Source organism: Pteropus medius, unplaced genomic scaffold (assembly GCF_902729225.1).
Source record: "Pteropus medius unplaced genomic scaffold, Ma_sr-lr_union100, whole genome shotgun sequence".
Lineage (NCBI taxonomy): Eukaryota > Metazoa > Chordata > Mammalia > Chiroptera > Pteropodidae > Pteropus > Pteropus medius.
Window position 1 is genome coordinate 1617714 of NW_024343733.1, and position 17323 is coordinate 1635036.

The window sequence follows — 17323 nt, forward strand, 5'->3', positions numbered from 1 at the left end:
TGTCAGCACAGACCTTGCTCCTTGCTTATCACAGTTCTGCCTGCATGTAAACCAAGGCTTTTTAAGTTTTTCAAAGCAAGCTTTCCGGCCGAGAAGCTACAGGCCATGTTTCAGCGACAGATGGCTGGAAAGACCCAGAGCTGAGAAGACAGGAGAGCTGAGAAAGATAGGACGCCAGCTGGAGTCCAACCTTATCCAGACTCCACTGGAAGACAAAACTGGGCTCCGTGGTGATGGGGAAGGTAGGACACAATCATAGAAAAGCTGGGACGTAGGAAACCTTTTTAGAAACATCACATGGCAGAGGTAGGTAATTTCTTAGTCAAGGGGAGGGTGGCAAATTTAGGTTTTAGGGGTGATATATATGAAGGGAACCCCACAAGTACATACTTTGAAACATACTTGCCTCAGACCACCCCCAAAATAAGGGACTGGGTCCCGTTAAGAAAAGTGAAAGATAAAAATATATTATTATTTATTATATAACAATGTCAACATTAACACCAAGACAGGAAAAGACTCCAACTCCACATCAGGATAGAACACTCGATGAGGCAAGACTTTCTGGAGACCAAAGGAACGAATCAGGGAGGACATCTGGAGGTGGTATGACTGTGGCCGGTTGATGAGTGTGGTGGTCACGGGGGGGATGGGAGTCATCTTTCTTTTTTTTTTTTGTTTTTTTTAAGTTTTGAGACGAAACGACAAAGTCACATTTTTTGAATTGTGGTTTCAAGCTACTGATTAGATCAGTAGTCTAATCTAGGGGTCCCGAGTGTAGACGTGAACATCGGGTGAAATGAAGACTCTTGTCCGTGGGGTTCTCTCTGCTACTGTCTCTCTTCCTCTCTCCCGCTCTCTCTCCCTCTCGCTCGCTCGCTCTCTCTCTCTCTCTCTCTCTCTCTGGCAAACGTCTCTCAGTTAGCAGGCCACGCTTTAGCTATTCTCACTCCACTCTGGCACCATGCCAACCCCGTGCACAGAGTGGTACTGGTGTGGGGACAGGGTCCTTGGCACGCCATGAGAGTACAGGAACTCAGATGGTTGAAGGCTGCCAGGTGACTGCAGGCCAGTCTGAGGCCCGCACTGCCTGACCACAGGCTGGTGGGCCACGGAGGTCTGCTGCTGGAACATTCCCTCTCCGAGCTGTGGGGAGCCATGGTTGGCAATGCCAGCCAGCCGGGGGACCAGGGGCCCCGAGGTGAAGTGAGCAGAGAAGTGCTGGTAGGGTAGCCTGTCCATGGGCTGCACGGTGGTGACCGTGCAGCTGCCATAGGAAGGCATGGTGGGCCACGTGTTGCAGCTAATGTCCTCCAGGCTGGGCACCGGCTCGCTGGGAGGTGCAGAGCTGGCGTACATGCAGGCCTGCCGCTGGGCTGACTCTGTCCGGTAGGAGGCACTCAGGCCCTGCTGCTGGGGGTAGCTGGAGCGATAGAACGGGTCCTCTTCACTGGGCGACGTCTCCATGTAGGGCTTCTTATAGGGATGGTCTGCGGTGGAACATTCTTCATCTGCTGAGATGGGAGGAAAGAGAACCGGTGAGGCCAGGACCAGCCACCCCACACCTGAAGGCAGAGACAGCCATATGGCCGAAGGCCCGAAGGACCGAGGGGACGAGATGGTTCGCCCCGAACTCCATTCTGACACAAAGAGGTGGACCGTCATGGTTAAGACCTTGGGCTACGGCGGCCTAAGCAAACAGTTTGACCTTTCTGAGCTCAGTTTCTTTATCTGAAAAATGGAAAGGGTGATAATGGCATTTTTTTTCTACAAAAGGAATTGTTGAGAAAGAAATAGGAGAATGTATATTAGTCTAGAGCTTGGTACAAGGAAACGCTCAATAAATTAGAAGTATTATTATCATCCTCCCTCTTCCCTGGCATGTAAATTCTACCAAGGCAGGACGGTATCTGTATCATCCATCACTACATTTCCAGACCTGGTTCATACCTGGTAACAAAAATAATGATAGGATCCATGATAACAGTAAAAACCAACCCATACAGTATTTACTCCCCCTGGCACTAGGTGCCCTCTATGAAGTAAACCATTCATTCTTCACGACAACCCTATGAGGTGGGTTCTACTACGAGCCCCGTCTTATGGAGGAGAGAAAAGAGACACGGAGGTGTCTAGAGGAGACATGCAATAAATATCTGTGTAATGGGCGGGAGGGTAGATGGACACACGGACAGATGGATGGAGCCTGAACAAATCCCCAGATGCTTTCCTGATGCCTTCGGCAAGCAAATGCCTGGTTAATATCTGCTGAGTCAGTACAAACAAACGTGTCACAGCATCGTGCCAGTTACTCCCCAGTGTGGAGCAGTGGAGATAGTCCCATCCCTGAAGAAGGGTCCTCCTTAATCACTTCAAGGTCATTGATCCCTTTGAGAACTAAGTGCTGGGCTCTCTCCTAGAAAAATACATTGAAATACAAGGTTGGGAGACTGGCGTGTGTACACAATTTCAAGGGGTTCAAGGACTCCCTAAAACCTATAACCTAGGTTAAGAAGTCTAGACACGTCTGGGTTCAAATCTGGCTTTTTGACTTAGTATCTGTGGGTTGTCGAGAGTCAGGAAGACCGCCTCTACTGGGCGGCTAAGCATTGAATAAAATTGAGCAGGTAAATCTGATGTGACATGGTCAAGAGCAGCTCCCGAGCAAGGGGCCCACCATCAGTCGGTCTCACGGCACGCCGGGTCTGTGATGACACACCTCCAGGTGCTTCTTTCAGAGGAGCGATATTTGGGGATGTGCATCGAGGCGTGAACCACAGCGTTTCTTAGCTGGAATTCCACCCCCAAAACTTTTCCTCGTTTTCCAATCTCTTTCTAATCAATAAATGTTAACGAATATATCTGTCTTTAGGAGGTGTGAAGAAAAATTAAACGCTGGGACATTCCTGCTACTCTCTGTGATGGTTGACGGTGTGAGGGCAGGAGACGGGACTCAGGGATGGGAGGAAAAATAGCTATTGTTTGCTGAGCACCTACTTAGGGATCTCCTCTAATCTCATCATAATTCCTCAAGGTGGCTGCTCTCATTCCTGTCTCACAGAGACAGAAATTGAGGCTCAGAAAAGTGACCTACCCAAGGTCCCACAGCTGGGAAGGAGCAGAGGCTGGACTTAAAGCCAGATCTGATCTACTCTGCCTACCATACTTTACTGCCAGCTCTCTAGATTTCAGTCACCCAATAGCTGTCTAGGAGAAGCTACCAAGTGCCAGGTGCTGGACATAGAGCAGTCAACAGGTAGTCATGGTCTTGCTGTCGGCTCACCTTCTTGGTCCCACTCCATCCTACCCTGAGCAGTGAGGGCAGAACGCCAACCCTCTGTGATTGAAAGGTGGGTCCTCAGATATAAAGCTCCAATCAGTAACTCCTTTGACTTCCAACTGGGTTATAAAACAGCTCCCCAGGTTGGGTAGGGTAGCCTGGGTGTGGGTTCCGCCCGGTACCTTCATTTGCATCATTCTCTGAGTGATACCCATAGGTAAGTCAAAATCTCCCGAACAAAACATATCCACACTAGGGCTGTGCCCACCCTCGCAGATGGGTTTCAGCCAGACGACTTCTGGGACACATCTGGGACCCAGAGGATGCCCAAACATTTGTCCCCTCCCCCTCCAAAAAAAGTGAAAAATGCCGTCGCTCTTCCAGGTGTTCTGACTACGTCGTGCCAGATGTTTGAAGACATCCAGAAGAGCGAGTGACCACATATTTCACCTTTCAACTGGGCGTTCCCTTGGAGTCTCGAAGACATGGCTACGCTCAACGATTTTGTGTGTGTGCTCGTCACCTCCTCCCACGATTCCTCCCCTCCACTCTTCCTTCCGCCCCCAGATCCATAAATCTGAATGTTCCCATTGTTGCTGGAATCAGAATCTTTGGGTTTTCCATTTAACCAGGGCGTTCCCCTTCTCAATAATAGAAAGTACAGCTGCACGGTACCCTTGGCAAGAGAAAAACAAGGCAAACTAACCATTCCTGAGTTTCTGATCCCCTTCCAGATTTGTTACAAGTAAAAAAAGGAAGAATAATATGAAAAAGGGCTGGAGCCCATTTTGGAAAATCGTAAAATTACACATTCCAGTCTTTAATGTCCCAAAGATCTGATGCAGAGTCCTAAGAAAAGCTCGATCCTGGCTCATTGATGAAAGCGGGTCCCGAGCATTCTCAAATTCCTCGCGAACCTCACCACATTGTAAAGAAATTCCAAAGCAAGCATCCAAATGTCAGGTTGCGATAAATGCTTTGGATGTAACCTCTGCGTTTATTTTGGTTATGGTTTGGTTCCTCTCTTTTTATTGGGAGCCCGATAACTCATCAACAGCAAAGCTCTCTCTCCCAGCCAAGATGGGGAAGGGGCTGTAGTCACGTGTCAAGTCCCTGACGAGATGAGTCCACAGCTCGCTGAGCACCTAGGAGAGCAGTAAAGCACTTCCTGAGTCTGCCTGCCCATTACTGCATAGCACTGGGAAAAACCCTGGTCCCTGGCATTTTTCTGGATGCTATTGATTCTGGAAAAAAGTGGCTTTAATGATGAATCCAGCACACAGATTTTAGGGCACAGAGTTATGTCTCTGGCTCTCACTGACTATGTGACCTTGGACGAACTGCTGGGACCATTCCAATCTCAGTTCTTGACTGTACATAAGGGTAATACCAATTCCTTTGTAGGAATAGAGATAATTAATAGAGATAATTAATAGTAAGAGATAATTAATAGTGTATTTCTAGCTTCTGTGCACATAAAGTAAGCGCTTAAATCTTATCTGTCTGAATTACCCAGGTTATTTTACCTCTTTTTCCCCTCGGAAGATTGGACAGATGGCTCTGTGAAGGTCGTCCAATACTTGAAGGTATTTGGGTGGATTCCAGAGCTGGAAAACTCACAGAGCTGCTTTCAAATCACTAATCCCATTGAGCAAATATGGTTATCATTCCCAAATGGGCCGTTTCCCTTGGCGACTGAATTCATTCAGACAGACACCCCAGAGGTAGAGTGACCTTCAGCAAGTCAGAAGTGGAACTATAATTCGGGCTTTCTGACTCGCCAAACAGTGCTCTTTCTGCTAGGTGGCACTAGCCTTTCAGTTTTCATTAAACTCGTGTTCAGGGAGTACGAAAAGGTGGTAACCTTGACCTGGATGGATGGATGGATGGGATGGATGGATGGGTGGTGGATGGATGGATGGATGTGGTGGGTGGGTGGGATGGAGGGTAGGTGGATGGATGGGTGGTGGGTGGGCGGACGGATCGACGTTGAAGCGGATCAAGCGGACGGGCGGCGGGCGGGTAAGTGGCGGACGGCGGACGGACGGATTCGATCTGACGGACGGATCGACGGCAAGTAAGCGGGGCGGCGGATCTGATCTGATCTGGATCAATCTGGATCTGATTCGGATCGACGACGGCCGGCACTGATTGGATCGACTGACGGACTCGACGGACGACGGACTTTGACGGACCTGATCTGGGATCTGGACGGACGGATCTGACGGGATCTGATCTAAGCGGGCGGATTGACCTGGACCTGGATCGGGCGATGGACTGGGACTGATCGGGCGGATCTGGACGGATCCTGACTGACGGACGGGCGGCGCGGATCTGGACGGACCTGACGGGCGGATCCGACGCTGACTAAGACGGGCATCTGATCGGCGGACGAAGCTGACTTCCAGCGGATCGGGCGGACGGGCGGACGGCGGGCGACGGATCTGACTAGACGGATCTGACGGGCGGACGGACTCATGACCTGGGCGGACTTGACTGGCTGACGCAAGGACGGACTGGTGGATGGATGCATGCATGCATGCATTTTAGCTCCTAGCTTAAAGTAGACAGAACTAGAATGGTGTCACGGGAATATTCTTGACTGGGAGTCAAATGGCTCTAGTTCAAGTCTCACTTGGTCATGATCTGAAGTCATTAAATTAATTTACTTGCTTATTCTCCACCTCCCCCAGTGGAATAGAAGTTTTGTGGGAGCAGAGGCCTCTGCCATCTTGCCTTCCCCTTATCCCCACCACCCAGCACAGTGCCCAGAGCAAAGTAAGTGCTCATTCAATGCTTATTTGATGATTGCATCCCAGAATCTGCCACTCACCAGCCACATAGCCTTGGCAATCTAACCTAACCTCTTAGTCCTCTGCTTGCCCGCTGCAAAATGGGGGTGAAGGGCATCTCTTCTTGCTCAAAGATCGCAGTGAGGATCCAGCGAAGAAAGCCATGTGAAATTGCTCTAGAAAGCACACAGCACTGAATAAATGCACCCTGCGAAACCCTTCACTGTATCCAGTTCCCTTTCCCCTCCCACCTCTGACTTCTCTGTGAATACCCAATGCAGTCAATGGCTTTGCTAAAATCTTTACTTGGGTTGCCTTGGGTTTCTAAGGGGATGGGGAGGGCTTGGTCAGGTGGGTGGTGGGGGGCGGGGGATGGGGAAATAAAGACAGACAAGTGCTCTCCCAGGCCTGGGGTCCCGGCTGTGATTGAGTGGCATTGATAAAAGACCTTCCCGGCTCCATCCATCGGGACAGATAGTTTGGAGACAGCTGGGTCCAAACACAAGAAGCCCTCTGGCCTGCCTGGCCATTTGACATTTCATTGCCGGGGCCTCCGAGGCTCGGTGGAAAGGAGACAGACAATGAGGGGAAGTCAGATAGTAAGTGGGGCAGGCAGGGGCCGAGGGCAAAGCCACCCATGGAGTTATCACTTAACGGGAATCCCAAACTGGAAGGAAACCTCCACTGATTCCTTATCACTTCACAATGGAGGCTCATGATGAATTGCTTTTTGTCGTCTCCGAGGCAGGCAGGACAGACGGAGCTTGGCTGGAATGTTCCCTGTCCCTGGGAGCTTTCTTTTGGGAGCGGAGGGAGGTGAGAAGGGCAGAGGTTTCTGGAAAGGTGAAAGGAGTCCTGGAGGGTACACATCCCACGTGCCCGAGAGCGGAGATGGAGGTGTGGACCTTGGGCGGGGCCGCTTACCGGCTGGGTGATGCTGGGCAAGTTACTCAACCTCTCTGAGGCTCAGTTTCCTTCACTGGGTTATCTCCAGCCAGCCACTAAGTCCTGATTCCACCCGCCTCTCCGGCTCTCCTCCTCGCACCCTGGTCTGGTCTGAGCCACCATCGACTCCCACCCCGGAGCCTGCAACAGCCTCTCCACAGAGCTCCGGCGTCAATTCTAGCCCCCTCCTATCACGGCAAAGGGACTGCTTCTAAACGAGAACCTAATCCAGTCGCCCACGGGTTTAAACCCCTCTGGTTGCTGCCCGTGAGTGTTAAGTTAAATCCTCAAGCCCTTCAAACAGCTCGCACTGGCGTCGTGCGGGACCCTGCCTTTCCCACAGTCTCATCTCCCACACATCCCTCTCACTGTGCTCCAGCCACCCAGGCTTTTGTTCGCTCCCCATCTCCAAGGGGCCGCCCACGTGCTTCCCTCCATGCCTGGGCACTCACTCCCTCCCCCTTCTCCTAGCCAACCTCTACTCTGAGCTTCGATTCTTTCCTGATCCCCACTCTCGTCTGATACCCCCGTTTCATACTCATTAGCACTTTGCATATCTCCTTGATAGCATTCGATTACCCTTTTCATCAAAAAGCGCATACAATTATACGTCATTATAATGTCTGACCTGCTTGTGACAGCGTGAGCTGCGTAAAGGCAGGATGGCAGTTAGCTAAAGCTAACGTGCACCGAGCACTTGTTTGTGTCGGGCATTGTTTTAGGTGCTTTACATGGATAATCTCATTTCATTCCATAACCCCGTGGGGAAGGTACTTTCGTTATCTCATCGGGCAGTAGAGATAGTTGAGGCTCAGCAAATTGCAGCAACCTGCCCAGGGCCACACAGCTGGAAAGTGCCAGCTACTGGGCCGTCCTGCAATGGACCAGCCATCAACTCCGGCTTCCCCAGCGGCCACCTGAAGTGCACCTTGAATTCACTGGAGGATCCCACAGAGTACCCCAGGAAAGTCAACAGCTCACATCATCTAAAGCAGTTCACCGGCCTTACATTCAAAGCCTTCTCAATGCATCCTCCAAGAATGCACTTACTTATAAGGATGCTGCTATAAATATTGAACCTAAAAAAAGCGCCTTGATTCTTTTTAACTTCTTCCTCCTCGTCTTTTGGTCTGGCATTGATTTAATAGACAGAGCTCCCTAATTCAAACCTGGTGAGGTCTTAATCAGCACGTTTGACCCAGTCTCAAGAGCAGGTCGCTAACAGAGGATGAAATTTTGAGACTGTAGCTGATACTCAAAAGTAAATGTATGGGGTGGTGGTTCAGGGCCCAGGCAGAGTCTGCAGACCAGGAGTGGGTTCAAATTCCACCTTCGAGAACCACCAGCACATGATTTTACCTTCCCGAACCTCAGTTTCTCTATTTATAAAGTGGGTTAATAATAACACCCACTTAATAGTGTTACTGCAAAGGTCGAGGGCTGGAACCTAGGCAGGGTACCCTTAAAAATAATATAAAACAGAATTTCCATGCAGGGACCTGTGCTCTGTGAGACATTCTTAACCTCTGCTCGTGCCTCAGGAGGCAGACATGTTTGCAGGCATCTGGTCTCCAGCCCATCTGGCGGCGGACGTGCTGGGAGTCGGGCCAGGGGGCCTGTTGGGGTGATATTGTTCAGGCCTTTGAGATCCAGGGAGCTTGGATGGGCTTCAGGTAAGTCTGGAAACCTCAGCCTCACCCAGGTCAGCTCCCCAGCCCAGGCTTGGACCGAAGACAGATCCTCCCTCCTTCAAAACGCAAGATTAGTAAATGTCAAATAGTCAAACTGTTAGTTTCCTCACGTAACCCCAGCTCCAAAGAAAGCCACCTAAGCCTCCATTTCCATCGGTTCTTATTAGTGAGTTTTTTTTTTTTAATGGTCCAGACACTGGGCACTGAATTTTCAAAGGCATCGTGTTGGCTTCTGAGGCTGAGAGGTTCGACAGGCCCCGCTGAAGACTAGGATTTGGGCCTGCTTATTGAGTCAATCCTGGGCTAAATACGTGACAAGCATGCTTTCATGACATCTTCACAGCAAGCCTATGAGACAGGTCCAATCATGAGCCCAAATCTACAGATTTTTTTTTTTTAAAATGAAGCTTAGAGGGCTTAAGTAACTTGCTCCTAATCATAAAAATTTGCAAATGGCAGAGGTAGGATTCATCTCAATTGTCTGATTCTGAACACCACCGGCATAAGCACTAGGCTGCATGGTCCCTTCCTCCTATATTCGTTCTCTCAAGCCTCCGCCTAGATGAGCAGCCTTCTCTTCGCTTCCTCCTGGGACCTGCTGCCTGGAGCGATACCTGCCATTTTATGCAATTATAGCTACCACTTAGTGCTTACAATTATCAGGTACTTTAGAGAACTTAGCTCTATTTACAAAGCAGGAAACTGAGGCACAGAGCGACTAGGACACCTGCCTGAGGTCACACAAGAAGAGCTCACGCCAAGCAATTGTTCTAGTAAACTGAACTTGACCGCTCTGCCCATGTCCTTCGCTTCGATTCTGGCTTGAAAACCATGCCACTAGAAACTTCCTTCTCTAATCTAGTCCCTTTGGACTCTGATGACTTAGGAAAAGTCATCCATCCCTCATTTGGCAAAGGAAACTGAGTGTTCCAGACACCAGCCTAGTAGATTTAAAAAGGGGATGCAAAGGGGGAAAAAAATCACTTGTGATTTGTTTCCTTCCTTCCTTCCTTCCCTTCTTCCTTCCTTCCTTCCTTCCTTCCTTCCTTCCTTCCTTCCTTCCTTCCTTCCTTCCTTCCTTTCCTTCCTTTCCTTCCTTCCTTCCTTCCTTCCTTCCTTCCTTCCTTCCTTCCTTCAGCAGCCATTCCCTCCCCTCCTCTCCCTCCCTTCTTCTCTCCCCTTCACTCCTGCTTTCCTCCTTCCTATTCCTTCCTTCCTTCCTTCTTTCTTCCCTTCCTTCCTTGTCCTTCCTTCCTTCCTTCCTTTCCTTCCTTCCTTTCCTTCCTTCTTCTTCCTTCCTTCCTTCCTTCTTCTTCACTTCCTTCTTCCTTTCTTCCTTCCTTACTCCCTCCCTCCCTTCCTTCCCCTCTTTCCACTCCCTCCCTGCTTTCACTCTTCTTCCCTTTCTTCCTTCTTCCCTCCTCTCCCTCCCTCTCCCTCCCCTCTCCTCCCTCCTCCCTCCCTCCCTTCCTTCCTTTTCTTCCTTCCTTCCTTTTTTTGCGCTGTTGCTGATTTTGATCTGGAAAGGAAAGAAGGGCTCAGAATCCACCTGGGAGAAATCCTGGCACATGAACTAAAGAGGGATGTCTAATGAGAAGGACGTTTCCTGCAGTTTGGCCTAGGAGACAACCAGGAACACGAAGCGACCTCCCTGTCTGCTAGGGAGGGTGACAACATAAACTCCGTTTCACCCTTTTGAAGCAATACTTTCTCTTTATCAGTTAAAAAAAAAAATGAGGCAGCTCCAGTCCATGAAAAGAATCTACAACATATTCTGAAGTTTAAAAAAAAAAATGCAAGTTGCAAAATACATACCGTATGATATCGACTGTTAAAAGTTTAAGATAGCCTATTTTTATTTGTGCATGTGCACGTGTGCAAATGAATAAAATAGGTCTGAATATTTCAAATAAGCCTTCCTTGAGGAAGAGGCTAGAATGGGGGGATGGGGTAGGCATGTCAAGGGAGCCTTTAGTTTTACTGGTATGGTTTGAATTTCTCGTCATCTCTATATATTTTTGTATTGTTTACATTTTTTAAACAAATGAATGTAGCTATGAGTACTTTTTTTTTTTTTCCAAGGAAAGGAAAGAAGTAGAGAAAGGCAAGTCGGGCAGAGGGTGTCAAACTCACCTTTCCTCTTGGTGCAATGGTAAATTTGGCCGTGCTCCTGGGGCAGTGGGTATGGGTTAGGCGGGGGCAGAAGGTCCTGGGAGGGTCCGGACACACCATTCTCACACTGGTACTGGGACCCCAAGTTAGACGAGGTGGAGAGAGCTCGGGGCTCTCCGCTGAAAGGACTGTGGTTGGAGGCCACTTTTTGTCTCACCGTGCTCCTGGGAACCACGGGATATTCTTTACTGAAAGAGAGAAGAGGGAAGAAACAACATTGAATGGTGCCCTGGTATAGATCTTTGCAATGGCTGAGCCATGGGTCAAAAAAAAAAAAAAATCCACCAGGAAAGTTCACAGAATAACAAATGAAGGGGGTCTTTGATGAGCAAAGCAATCCAATTTTACTCAAGGGCATCATAGGCCTTGGATACATAAATTTGGGCACTAACTTTTCATGCCTTATACATTAGGCAAGTAGGTTCTATTGTATGCAGAAAGGTAACTAAGCACCCTCAGTTAAGAACCCCCCTCGATATCAATAAACACATGGGGTATTTTGCAATATTTCAACCTCGTCTATGTCTTTGAACTCCCTAATCCAAAGACTAGAAGAGCTGAGCAGTCATTCGGACTTCACTTCTGGATCTCCATCTTGAACAGAGGGCTGATATCTTTGCCCAACACCAGTAAGGAAGGGTAGCTGAACATCTAGGATAGACAGGAGTGCTCCTAGGTCACCCTGATCTGAATAGTTTGCTGCTCGTGCCTTAGAATCTCCTTCTGAGCTGCTGTACTTGTCACCACTGACATAATATTTAACTTCTCCTTGGTTTTCCCATCTGTAAACGAGGGATAATCAAAGTCCCCAGTTCAAAGGAGTGTACAGAGAAGAAATGAGTGAATCCGTGTGAAAAACGGAACAGGACTTGGTACACAGTGCTCAAACAAATGACAACCGTCACTGTCATCATCACTGGTAATATAATTGGTTTCCTTTATGATCTATGCATTTGATTTTTTGCATTTAATGATATTATTCTGAGAAATGACCCACAGGCTTCACAAGACTGCCAGCGAGGGCCATGGCAATAAACATATTGATAATCTCTGTTCCAGAAGAAATATGTATCGGTAAATCTCAAACTTAAGTTGTGATTTTTTTCCATGGACCAGACCAACTCTTCTCTAACTTAGTGCACATTTTAAATTAAGTGTTTACCCAAATAAGTTTAGCCTTGCTCTGAGCAATAATATTTGTGAAATTATGGGCTTGTGACACTAAATATAGTTCCTCTAATGCAGCTAAAAGCAATAGTTACCTATTGAAATCAAAGAGTACACCTGAAATCATCTCACATACATACAGCACTACACCTAACATATTTTAAAAGATGTTGAATTAGCCCATTTCATCCTCTCTGCAAAGGAGGTACTGTTCTTGTCCCCATTTTATAGATTAGAAAACTGAGACCCAAGGAGATTAAGCAACTTGCCCATAATCACAGAGCTAGAATGAGACGCAATCAGAAATTTAACCCAACAGTCCTCTAATCACTTCTAGACAGTCTCCTAATTACTTGTCAATATTTAAAACACAATATGCTTTTAGGGGAGCAGAAGTTTGAGGTTCATGGCTCCTCTCCCACTTCTCCCACCCCTCAGGGGTGTAATGACCTCCACCCTGCCTTTGTCATGTGAAAACACATCAGAGCAGCCAGGCAGGGGACACAAAGTGTCTGCTAAATTTCCATGAGATTCCAGACACCCTCAGGACACCCAGGGGCCTCCCAGCCGAACTTTCCCGTGGCATGTGCCATCTCGAAATCAAAGCTGGAGCCATCCTGAGCAGCCACACCACTCAGAATCTCCCCCTGGGGCCAGGAGGCTAAAAGGAATGAAATTAGCTTTATAGTGCTCTCTTTGCGGCTCAAGCTACGTCATGGAAAATGAAGAAGAATTATAATAATAATAAAACATGAAAGTTGTCAAGTCTCACTGGCAATTCTATTTAGGTCTGCTTAGTTGAAGCACTTAGTCGAAGTACGTTACAAGGGAATCTCTTTTAGTTTTATATTCTTAATGGGGATGGCTTTTTTTCTTTAATTAAAGAAAATTACTCTCAAAAATGTTGGTTGAGAGAGTTTACAAGAGAATGTATCAATGGGCTCCGTGGAATTCTCTGTTTCAGCTTTGCCAAATTGCAAAATGACTCTCTGGAAAGGGCAATCTTGCCTTTGATTACGGACACTCACAGAAATGGGAGAGCCATTTCATCCCAATAACCACTTGTCCCTCACAGCTTGTTTCTCCCCTAGGAGCTCGAAGCATCATCCCTGCCGTCAATCATGCACATCTCTCTTGGTGCCTGAAATACATCGTCCGCAAGCCCATCTGACAGGTATCAAAATAGGGTCCTGGAAGGAAGAAGTGACTTCTCAATCAGTATGAGATGATAGAGGCAAAAGGGAAGACAAGGCTACAGTCAAATGACATCCAGGTCATTTTCACTGGGCTCATCACTGGACCAATCAAAGGAACACAGTTAGTAGTAATACAGCAAAAGTCTCTAAAGTCCTTGTGATCCAGAGATTAATGATTTTCCTCTACAGCTTGAGAGCATGAGAAAGTTGAAATCCTCTTGTGTGTTCCAGGAAGAGAAGCAACAGAGAGCTGGTGTTTCATCAGCATCTTCATCACCATCATCATCCTCATTCTCATCTTCCACATTGTTCTGTGTCCTAATGTCCCAGCCACTGTACTGGTTGACTTTTATGCTTTCCCTCATTTGATCCTAGCAAAAACTTCATGTCATTGGTATAATTAGATTTACTGTAGAGGTAAAGAAATTGAGGTTCGGAGATGTCGCCCCAAGTAACTTGCCCCAGATCACACAGCCAGAAAGAGGTCAAGTTGAGCTTTACCCTGGGTCAGTGCTACTTCAAAGCTCTTGCTGATTTATACTTGATAACAGGGACTCATTGCCCTCACACTCACTGCTTGGGCAACACGATCACCCCACGATTAAAAAGCACCCTGGTGATAACAGAAGTGTCTATTGGCTACACCAATCAACACAGAGTTCTACCAATCCACCAAATCCTACTGTTTGAGGAATCTTAAGTTTACCAACTGCCAAATCCCACTGCTCTCTGCTGTATCCGCAGCTGTACCACATCCTGTGGACACACTCTGCTTAGTCTGGGCTCACGAGACACTGGCCGAGGGTCCTGAGCACCTCAGCTCACCCTGGGTGTCGGAGCCCACAGACCAGCTCCTCCCAGGCTCGGCCCCCTCTCACACTCTGTTCCACGTGAGCGAGCGCGATGAATGACGCCATTGTCGCCGGGGTCTGGGTTGTAAAACGTTACAAGGGAATATTGAAATCCGCGGCCAAACTGCACCCACAGCGTGCCGCCAGCTAACGAACGCTTCTGAGAACCTTTTTCCACTGCAGCTGACTGAATTGGCCTTTTCACGGGAGCAGGTGGCCGGGCTGCTGGTGTGCCGAGGGCGGGTGGGGGGTTTGTTGTTGTTTTGCCCTGCTGATGCTCACTCAGTTTCTGGCAGCCTTTCTCAAACACCCAAAGTGGTGCACTGCGGCAAGGCTACGGTCTGTAACACTGCTGTTCTCGGGGAGCAGAGTCCTCCCCTTGCTGGCGCTTCAATCTGCTAGATTAAACTTTACAAAGGGGCCCCGTAATCTCGCGAGAGCTTTCACTATTTATTAACTTTCTAATATGCTTGGGAAAGTCATTCTGATGTAACTTGTGTGGACACGTGAAGAACTGGGACGGTTCACCCCAGGCGGGGTTTTAGCTCAGTGCAATTAATAAGTGCTCTCTCCTTTTTATCCACCATTGTTTTGTCACTTGGTTCAGGCCGCACCAGCAAGCTGGAGAAGGAGACGGTAAATGCTGGCCATTCCATCTCACTGGTGAGAACGGGGAGATGCAAGAAGTTACCCAAATTTCCTACAGTTGGTTCAACCAAGGCTGTCTAATTGGAGCACCGAGAAACTCAAAGATACTTCCTCCTCTGGCCTTGAGCATCCCCCACTTACGACAACTTTGGTTTGAGACCTTGGGCCCCCCTTGTTAAATCTCTAGATGGTTTAATATCGGGGTGGTCGTTTCAAGTTGGGGCTCTAAAGTCAAGCTGTGTGGCTGTGACTCGAACTTGGCCATGTGGTGCTGGCCAGGTTCTTCCTTTCTTTGAGCCTCAGTCTTCTGTCTATAAAATGGGAATAATAAGATGCATCGCCTCTGAGGGTTGTAAAATGATACAGTGCATAGAAAGGCTTCGCGTATATTTGGGACACACTGCTTGACAAACACTTGCTTATAAGTCATAGATTATTCTATTTTGGAGCAGAAGTTCTTACCTTGCGAGGGCTCCAGATGGTCTATAACCCCCCACCACCCAATATCTGATTATTTAGAGCTTTTATATTTTTCTAGGGAGCTATTCATACTTGCATTAGCTACTCAGAAGGGGTCTGTGATTAAAAAAAAAAAAAGTTTTGGGTGACACTTTAGAGGTGGCTCTGGAATCATGGGAAAAGTCCTGGACCAGCTGGACAGGTGACTCACGACATCTCCCTTTGCCTCAGTGGTCTCCATTTGCAGAATAGATTGATTACCAAGATCCACATCACACACCATAGATGCGAACTCTGGAAGCTGGATGTGAAGCTACAGATTTAAAAGTTCTATGCAAACTGAACTGACGAGCTGATGGCAACTTCACCAGACACCTAGTACTGAATCAAACAGCTCGATATTTTAGTTCGGTTCCATAAAACTAACAATTTTAACAAATTGAACCATGTTTTACTTTTAGCAGGCTTTTAAAAAAATATTTTTAACGGTTTTGGAGGGAGGGCGAGAAGGCGAAGAGAAGGGTTCAGAGACTAGGCCTCGGTTCTTCTGGACGCCAGAAGGTAAGAGGAGCCGGGTCTCACTGACCTTTCTCAAACTACTTCCTCCACCCAAGGGGACTGTGTTGAGGCCTTCTCTGTTCTGAAGGGGATTACGTGGGGGCCCCTTGTTCATGCAGAAATCAGTCAAGGGCCTTGGTGACCTCTGGTTCGAATAGTAACCTCGGCAAAGTCGCCCCAAGGTGAACACTCCTGCAGGAAATGCTGAGTGTTCTGTGTACTGATTTCACAGTCAGAGTCTCCCCCGCAGGAAAATAAGAAAAGAACACCTGCAAAAGAATGGTTCTCTAGAAAAACAAATTTCTAACGCGGGAACATTAACTACTGGAATCGAGCAGTTAAGAAACAGGGCATAGGGTGGGGCTAAGTAGAGATGGAGAATCTCTCTAGGGGAGGGGGTTTCAGAATTGGCTGCATACTGTAATCACCTGGAGGATTTTTTTTTAAATACTGACTCCTGAGCCCCGCGCACCACCCTCCTTGCCAAGAGTCTGAAGCCTTCTTCCTTCTTCTGCACTGGGGCCTGGACATCGGGACTTTTAAAAGCTCCCCAGGAGAACGCAGCCTTATGCAAAAGAGCATATACTGTACAATTCCGTTTATGCTAAATTCTGTAAAAGACAAAACTAGCGTACAGTAAAAAAAATATCAGAACACCGATTGCTTCTGGTGGGGAGGTAGAGGCAGGAATTCACTGGGATGGGGCACGAGGGGCCTTTCTGGGGTGGGGGGATGTTCTAGATCATGACGGGGGCTTGGGTTTCACAGGTATGTGCTTTTTGTCAAAAAGCAGATGGCATACGTGTGAGATTTCTGCATTTCACTGTATACTGATCTTACCTGAAACAGAATTGTGAACAAAAATTGGATTCTAGGTAATGATATACATGCTGAAGTATAGAAGGGTGGAATGTACTCACATCTGCAACTTAGTTTGACATGCATCAAAAAAATGTAAGATGGATGGATACACAGACAGATGGACGGACGGCCAGACAGACGGATGGGTGGATGGATGATGGATGCGTGTGTGGATGGGTGGACTGGTGGAAGGATGGATAAATGGATGGATGGATATGCGATAGACTAGATGTTGATCGTAGAACCTCAGTGGCGGGTATAGTGTGCTCGCTGTACAATTTTTCCTTGTTTTCTATATGTCTTACGTTTTCACACTAAAATACTGGAGAGCACTCCAGCTACTTCTAATATTCAGCCAAAGCTGAGCACTAAGTGGAGAAAAGGGCTCTTTTTTTATAAAACAGCCCAGCACAGGAAGGTCACGCATTACCTGCATGTCCTTGCTCATTCCGTAGGGCCAAGGGATTACCCAGGTGTGACCAGGGGACACCTCCTTCAGAGAACTTATTAAAGCACAGCGTCTGACCCCTCCCTGGAGCCACTAATTCAGAACCTCTGAGGATGAGACCCAGAGATCTGCTTTTTTTACACAAGCCCCGTATCCCCAGGGAACTGTAATGTCTGCCCGAAAGTTTAAGAAACGCTGTTTAAACGTGGATGAGCGAGTGATTTGCCCATGGAGGATGTCCCTGAAGAGCAGATG

The 17323-nt window shown here is 47.8% G+C and overlaps 1 protein-coding gene across 4 annotated transcripts in view; it reads right to left on the reverse strand.

Moving 5' to 3' along the window:
• Positions 1 to 458: 458 nt before the first annotated feature.
• TBX5 (T-box transcription factor 5) overlaps positions 459 to 17323 on the reverse strand; it is a 44067-nt gene continuing 27202 nt past the window's right edge. For 3 of the 4 annotated variants that reach the window (XM_039868216.1, XM_039868218.1, XM_039868219.1), the window contains exons 8-9: positions 10842 to 11068; positions 459 to 1514 (exon numbers count right to left, since the gene is read on the reverse strand). In XM_039868216.1, coding sequence (XP_039724150.1) covers positions 937 to 1514; positions 10842 to 11068 — 805 coding nt within the window. In that variant the 3' untranslated portion in view covers positions 459 to 936. The remainder of the gene's footprint in view (positions 1515 to 10841; positions 11069 to 17323) is intronic. The other variant, XM_039868217.1, reaches the window with a different exon arrangement.